The 7,844-nt window shown below is 48.4% G+C and overlaps 2 protein-coding genes across 2 annotated transcripts; one reads left to right on the top strand and one right to left on the bottom strand.

Moving 5' to 3' along the window:
• Window positions 1-22: 22 nt before the first annotated feature.
• Window positions 23-3,788, bottom strand: LOC125949598 (bis(5'-adenosyl)-triphosphatase ENPP4-like). The gene is made up of 4 exons (XM_049676755.1): window positions 3,012-3,788; window positions 2,254-2,935; window positions 1,857-2,171; window positions 23-1,780 (listed from the first exon to the last, which is right to left on the bottom strand). The coding sequence occupies exons 1-4, from the start codon at window positions 3,435-3,437 to the stop codon at window positions 1,569-1,571; spliced, it is 1,635 nt and encodes a 544-aa protein (XP_049532712.1). The 5' UTR covers window positions 3,438-3,788; the 3' UTR covers window positions 23-1,568.
• Window positions 3,789-5,646: 1,858 nt separating this feature from the next.
• LOC125949812 (DNA damage-regulated autophagy modulator protein 1) lies at window positions 5,647-7,800 on the top strand. The gene is made up of 4 exons (XM_049677191.1): window positions 5,647-6,072; window positions 6,134-6,255; window positions 6,342-6,862; window positions 6,974-7,800. Exons 1-4 carry the CDS (start codon window positions 6,008-6,010, stop codon window positions 7,040-7,042), a joined length of 777 nt encoding a protein of 258 aa, XP_049533148.1. The 5' UTR covers window positions 5,647-6,007; the 3' UTR covers window positions 7,043-7,800.
• The last annotated feature ends 44 nt before the right edge of the window (window positions 7,801-7,844 follow it).

Below are 7,844 nucleotides of genomic sequence, written 5' to 3'. Positions count from 1 at the left end.
TTCGTATAGACTGTTGGGGGTTTTGATTTTTACTAAAACTTTAATCTCTTTTAAAACTGTTTCACCAGAATAGTAAAAGTAAGGAGTGAAGAATAAACTAACTCGTGGCTGTCTTCGACTATCCGCTCGCGTTCCCTACCACCGCACGCCACATCCTGGATATGTAGGCCTGCCCTACCTGGGCGGTACAATGGTTTTATCGTTTGCGTCTCGCCTCTGTTGGTCTACGCAAGCATGCTCGAACGTGATTAAAAAATCGATTTCCTTTCCTCGCCCTTAAACCGCTACTGTGAACTAGAATTATGGCTTTGGCCGCTGGGGTGAGTTTGAAGCGCAGCGCAGTCCATCATCGAGAGCCAAGGTTCTGGGTGATACAGTCAACAGAGACGTCACTTTATCTAGTTCCATTTTGGTCGGGAGATCCCGATGCGATCCCCCACGCAGATGCGCGGAATTCGTTTCTGTCCCGGTATAAAAGGGCGACTTGTTCGGTTCATCCTCGCCGGTTTCGGTAGGAAGCAATAGTTTGGACATCGCCATCGTACCCTCGTGCGACCAACGGAAAGTTTAACTCGATTGACATTGGCTTTGTGTGGATGGTGTGTGGTATTATGCTTGTCCGTTTAAACAATATATAGACGTAATCTGCGCGGCCGCACAGGCAGCTTATGGCCACTGGTTGTTTGGCTGACCAGCCAGCCCGTCTGCTGCCACGAGGTTGCTGCCCGCTCGTTCGGACTGCTTCTCACTAAGTGCCCCTCAGGACATCTTCATAGAAAAATATCACAATAGAGATAGCTTACATTATGCTTAAGAACAGTTTGGGGCACTCCCTCGTACGTTTCATTTACTCCCTTCCTACACACTCTCTGCTTCTCTTTCTTTAGCTCTCTTTAGCACATGGAACAGCACGGAACAGGAAGAACATGTCTTTAGGGAAGTGCTACAATTAATTGATTGGTTGGATTGTATCTTTTTTCTCATGCCTCGCCACCGAAACACACCGGCCACCACTGAACAGTTTCGTTGTCTATTGACGAACCAAAGATGAATTAATGAATACGATAATGTACAATTTACTAAGGCTTCTTGCACCGCTGTGTGATAATAGGCGGAGGGCATTTCTAACCCCATTGAAATACTATTTACTGCCATATTGTATTGCATGCGTCGGGGCTAGACTCCGTGCAGGATCTAAAAAAAAAAAAAACAACTAAAAACCACCTTCACCAAATACACAATGTGCGGCACTGGATCGCTTCACAACTGAGTGTAGACTAGCTGTCTTATTTCATTACATTCGATGGTGGCGCTGGAGAAAGTACAATCTTTTTTTTTTCGCAATCCACACGACATTTTACGGTTGTCTCTGCCTCTTCAATCGCACCACTCGTGTATCACGTTTGCTTGTACTGAATGCTCCGTTCCATTTGCAGCATTAGCACAACCGGTGGCCGACGGCGTTGTATGTACAACATCAAACATCAACAGCCGGGAAAACCCATGCTCGGAAATGATTAAGGGATAGAAAGGAGGGAGGCTAGGAGTACGTAATGGCTAAGGGATGTTCAAACATCCACCGACACGACATCGCCGTTGATAGAGGAGTTGGTGGTGCTGGTGTGCAGTAGTTTGTTGCCCTCATCGATAAACGTTTCTGTTTCCTCGTACAAGTACGGTGGCACCAGATTCTCGCGACGCCGCCGACGCTGATACAGCACACCGAGCGCCAGCAAACTGACGAGCGCGAACGAACCCAACAAGCTGCCGGTAAAGATGACTAATAAAGGAAGAGAGACCAATGAAATGAATCGGTGAGCTACCGTACGTGACAAACGCGTGGTACAATCACTAACCTGCTAACGTTTTCGCTCGCGAACTGCTCCACGGATCGTCACCCCCGCTATCGTCGTTACCATTGTCGTCGTCGTCGTCGTCGTCATCGTGTGAACCATTGCGTAAAATGTGCTGCACATGGTTTAGGTTGCCGGCAAGATAAGATGGGGGTGTGAGGTCGAGAATGCCGCAGAACAGATAGTAAAGATCTACCGTATCGAACGGTTCGACCACTAGCTGCCTGCGGATTCGGGGACCGTACGCGAAGAAGATCGGGTTCATGATCGGCAGCGCGTTATCGTAGCCGTGCACACCATACCGCGTATCCGGCGTTACTAGAATTCAGTGCGTTGCCAAAAGATGATGATAGTGAGTGAGATAAAGCTGCGATAGACGGAGCGAAAGGAGTAAGCTTACCAACGACACCGAATTGGCGTTGATAGTAGTCCACGGTACGCCACATATCATCGAAACCATAACCGAGCCGGGCCACGGCTGTAATGGGACCGGTGCGCTGAGAGTTGTTGTAGTGCCAGCGGGTGGGCAGATTTTCCAGCGTATACACCTCGAAACGGCCGTCCTTGTCGGCCGCATTTTTCAGCACCCGATAGAGATCCGCGGTCTGTTGTTTCACCTTGGGCACGATCTGCAAGACCGGTGTCGTACCGTACACATCGTAGCGCAGCTCACTCGGCACGAAACCGGTCAGGTTGATGAAGTTCCGTGGCGTCACCGAGTCCATGCCGTGGTCGCTCAGGTGAATGACGTTGATGCGTGATCGTAGCCGCTGAGCTGCAATCTGAGCGTGCAGTTGGCGGGTCAGCTCGTTCAGTTGCGTCACCAGGGCAGCAATCCGATCCGATTCGGGCCCGTACACGTGCCCATAGTAGTCCGGTTCCTCGATGTACAGCATGATAAGGTTTGCGGGTCGTTCAGCATCACGTATCCACCGGAACACGGTGTTCAGTCGTTCCTCCCACGGCACCGATAAGTTGAAACGTTGCGTGTGACTGCAGGTAAGATTGTGCGGCCCATATCCGTAGTCCGATCCTGGCCACATCATGCATCCGCTGTGGCCGCCGCTGTACTCGTTCAGAGACTGGATAGAAAGATAGAACCAAAAATAAAATGAAGATAAGACGATTATAAAGATAAGACCCCAGCTAGGTGCTCACCCAGATCGGTAAGAGGTTCCGGTTGTAGTGGAACAGCTCGTAAGAGTAATTGAGGGAGCCACCGCGCTGCGAATCGTACAGCCCGTTGGCCAGCACACCATGCATGTTCGGATAGACACCGGTTGCGATGCTGTGATGGTTCGGGAAGGTTTTGGTCGGGAAAACGTTACGCAGATAGGCGCTGGTGGTACCGTTTCGCCGCAGCTCGTTCATAAAGGCCGTCGTGTTCCGTTGCAGATATTCGGTACGGAACGCATCGTACGACACGACGATCAGGACGGGCCGTTCAGCCGGATCGGCTATCGCTGTGGCAACAACGCTGCAGCCTGGGATCAGGCTGGAAATCAGCACCGTTAGCACTATCGGTACCACCAGTAGCTGTGGCTGTCGTACCCAGCTGACCACGGTATCAGCCGAGCTTCTCATCGCGGAACCTCTACCACCGCTACACCAACCCGCGCTTTGCGTAATTCCTTCACGTTCCTGCTTTTAAATGTTGCGCTTCGAGGTGGTCGCTTTTACACTCGTCGTATGCCAGTGACGCAGTTGTAACTTCGTAGGGTCAATTTTCGCTTGGTTGATACGAGTTGTGTCCTTCGCTTGCACAGTGCTTACGCACAGGAAACTTAGCGAACGCATGCAAACTTGATAATCATCATCGGTTGGTCTGTGTTGCCCTCCAATTTTCCTTTGTTGCGCTGTAGCTTGGCGTAAACCCCGGATTCACCTTGCAGGGCCTTTTCTTTTCTCAATTTCTCAATATTTTTCTTTTCACAAAGATTGGGCTGCATGGGTTTGTTTTCATTCTGCATGGCCTCAAAGTTTAACCTGCTCGATTCTTCCCTAAAGGCCCTGCTACACGGAGCGTAAATTTATTATAGATCCGTGGAACGTGAAACCTAGAGTAAAAGCTGTTTGCAAACGGGAGGGCTCGCTATATGTTCTTTCTGTGGTTTACATCGATAGTGAGTGATCATTGCTAGTGTGTTCAATTTTTCTCTTCCACAAAACGATCTTAATTTCCTCAACCCGGGCCACGTAAACCTATCGAAGCGTAAACTTCTTGGCATTATTTTTTACGTCTACGCTAGAATTTACGCTCCGTGTAGCAGGGCCTAAACGTTTTCTTGTCAAACGACCGAAACTTTTCAAAAAAACGTAACAACAGGAAAAAATAATAACGTAATAACAGGAAAAATCTTGAAATAAATCGCAACATCGCATGAGGTTATCGATACAGGTGCTGTGTATGATATTCGATCTCCTAGAGTCTACAAGCGTAAAGAACGCTTCCCTTGCTTGCCAGAGATTGAATGATGATTGGTTACGCCGCAAGTAGAATATTTCGAAGGTAATCTGTCGATACTTTATCCAGAATGTAGAATTGCATCGCTTTTGTTACATGGGCTGCAAGCCGGTGCCCGAGAGTCAGGACTGAAATATATCTATTATACACGCGTAGCACAGTATAACTTGCGCTAGCGGGTTGCCGGTAACTGGCAACCCGCGATGCGCAGTCATTTTAAGTTTAGCCAGCAGCGAGCAGTGAATAACAAAATTTGCTAAAGAAACCCTCTCCGCAATGGAATCGACTATCAACCGCAATCCTGGAAATTACCGCCGACACCAACAACACCGTCGTTTGGGGAATCGTGAAATAATGGTCCCCCGTTTCTTCGAACAGCGTAATCGGGCGGAACGCCGTCGTCACCTCTGGTTTCTATTTCTCTACTACATTATGCTGCTGGGAAGAGATTTCTGTCTTGATTTGCTGTTTGACTTCGCGTTTGGGTTGACCAGCATAGTAGCATACAATTGTGCATTGGAGTACGAAGGTAAGCAAGTAAACACTCTGAAATGAAAAGTGAAGACCTGTGTAGGCACGCACGGCACACCCCGGAAAAGACAGCACCGGCACCCCCGGCACAAAAGACAGCCCCGGCACACACCGGGATGCCTTTTTAGTTTAATCGAATCCGGCAGAGTCTTACTTATTGTGTGCGATATCTCTCACTCGGTAGATTGTTTTTCTAACAAAATCTGCATCGAATCTACGTGCAGTGAATTTGCCCGTACGAGTAGAGACAGATCGTAGTGCAGTGCGTGTTGTGAAGCCCCAGTAGGCCATGCCTTTCCTATGCCCGAAAGAAGAAGGCCCGTAGTGGCGCTGGGTGGAGCATGTTGGGTTACAGCGCATCAAGATCGGTCGAAAAGTAAATTATGCTTTTCTTTTTCTTTTCAGAGAGTGCTCCAATGAGAACCAAAATAATGAAAAATATAATTATCTGGATGTGTTTGCCATACGTTGTTAGATATTTGAGAAATATCCTGATAGAATTTTACGGGGAGTTAATTTGAGAAACATGACTAAATTCAGATCATTCCTCTTCACATTATTATTGCATTTTACACCTTAATTCCTACACATGTTTAGCTTAACAGAATATTTAAAATACCCATAACCGCCACAATAGAGGAATGCAGCTAGCTGACAATTCAGCTAACAACACCGTAGAAACTGTTCACATCCACTGTGAATGCTGAAAAACTGCTGAAATCAAATTATTGTTTCCTTCTACCGTGCGCACACAGCTCACGATGGAATGTTAATGGAATGGTGGTTAGAAGTGTGTTTACGCTCAAAGAGCAGAAGAGATCTCGAAACGGTCCCGGTTTCGGCGACAGCTGGATTAAAAAAAGCGGAGCAAAACTCATTATTCCAACGCTCTACACTCCCATTTGTCGCAGCTGTTTACATTAATCAAGACAGTGGAACTATTTCGCTGTTGCAGCACGCTCTAACAAAGAGCGTGCCTATGAAGAGCAATAAGTTGTGGCTGCTGTGACGACGTTTTGTGGTGACGGAGGGCGGATTAGTCATTAACGGATAGAAATTAGAACTTGCACAAACGTGCATAAAGCGAATCACCACCACTACCATTTCGCTCGCACTTGTTGTTATCGGGTATAACACATTCGAAGACCGTGGAACCAAAATGTCCAACCTCTACCTGCTCCCGATATCCGTCTTTCTGTTGTTCAACTTTACTTTCATCGGCACGTAAGTAGAATGATTCAAAAAAAACCATTCTATTCTATTCTCTATCCACGTCCAATTACAGCTATATAGCGGCGGTGCTCCAGGGTCACGTAGTACCGACGGTTCCGTACATTAGCGATGCTGCGACATACTCGCCGGAAAGCTGCGTATTCGGTCAACTCATTTCAATCGGCTGTGTATTGCGTACGTAGTCCTCCTGGTGTCACGGCATACACCCCGCAATGTTTTTAACTGTTGGTCTCTTCTCCTCTCCACCTCTTCCCGCACAGTGGGCATCACGATTTACGTGCGGTACCGCCAGATACAGGAAATCTCGTATCGGCACAGCGACGTGCGACAGGCGATCGGTCGCTACAGTGTGGTCGCATTCTGGATCGGTATCGGGTCCTGCTTTGGCATCAGCATTGTCGGTAACTTCCAGGAAACGAACGTCCGCATCGCCCACTACGTCGGCGCGTTTCTTGCGTTTGGATTTGGCACGGTTTACTTTTGGATACAGTCGTACCTGTCCTACTACATCCAGCCGTACATGGGTACGATGCAGAAGGCGAACCTGCGCTTGTTGCTGTCAGTCGTGTGCACCATCTTCTTCATGATCGTTTCGATCACCGGCGTCATCTCGCACATCCTGTTTCAGGGCACGGACCCACGCAAATGGTACCCGTCGGACGGTGGCTGGGAGTATCATGTGGCCAGCTCCATCTCCGAGTGGATCGTCGCGACCACCTTCTGCTTCTACGTACTGACATTCACCGATGAGTTCCGGGCTATGCGCTTCGACCATCCACCGGTATGTACACTCGATCTCCCTCCCCTCACCACCCGTTTCTCCGATCCCGCTCTTGCCCGACCCCAGCGAGTACTACACGGAACATATTCTTCTCCCGCTGCATACTTTCAGCTTATTTTTCTAGAAATCGATACGACTCGCATGTACGAACCGGTCATCAACGAGGCAGCGACCAGTTAGCTTCCGATTTCGCCCCACATACCCTGCTAGCGAGTCGCACCCGCCGTCCATAGCTCCGCCAGCGAGACGTTCGCCAGCTCAGCGGTCACCGCCGCGCTATCGGCGACCATCAGCACTGACCGATTGTACGATTGGCGGCTGCAGCGGCAGCTGCCTCCACCGGTGCCGGACTCGTACGGTGAGTTTAGTGATCTCAACCAGCAGCAGCAACAGCAGCAGCAACAGCAGCCCAGCTCTTCGATTTAAATGCACGCTTCATACCAAGTCAAACGCTATTTAGTTGAACATAGGGAGATCGGAGAAGGGTGTCAGAGTCACGGTTTAGAGTAGGTTTAGATTTTGTTTACCCTCCCTCAGGCTCTCCGCTAGAAGCAGGTTCCGATGGGTAACATACATTTCCCGTCAACATTCCTATTTCCCCCCGTTATTTGAATTATTATTCTTGAATTATTACTGTTCGGCTTCCATACCCTCCGCTAAGGAAGAATGGAGGCTTACTTAGGTTAGTATAGCGTTTGTCGTTGCAATACCTAAGGCTAGGCTGTGTTCGTAATCTAGAGTGGGATGCGGAAATGAGTTAACAACAGAAGGTTGAAGGAGCGCTCGTTGTAAGGATTGTACGTTGTAAGGATTGTACGAAGAGGGAAAGGTATAGTAAACGCAAACGATAGATAATAATTTATTATTTCTTTCCTACAAAAAAGGGCGATACGCTCAACGAAATACAGTTCCTGTGATTCACAGGAATCAGAAACAGACCATTGCTGTTCAAGAGGTAGTTTTATTTTTTTTAACTATAAAT

Source organism: Anopheles darlingi, chromosome X (assembly GCF_943734745.1).
Source record: "Anopheles darlingi chromosome X, idAnoDarlMG_H_01, whole genome shotgun sequence".
NCBI classification, from domain to species: Eukaryota; Metazoa; Arthropoda; class Insecta; order Diptera; family Culicidae; genus Anopheles; species Anopheles darlingi.
The sequence above is the reverse complement of the archived record's forward strand: the minus strand, read 5'-3'. Positions and strand labels throughout refer to the sequence as shown.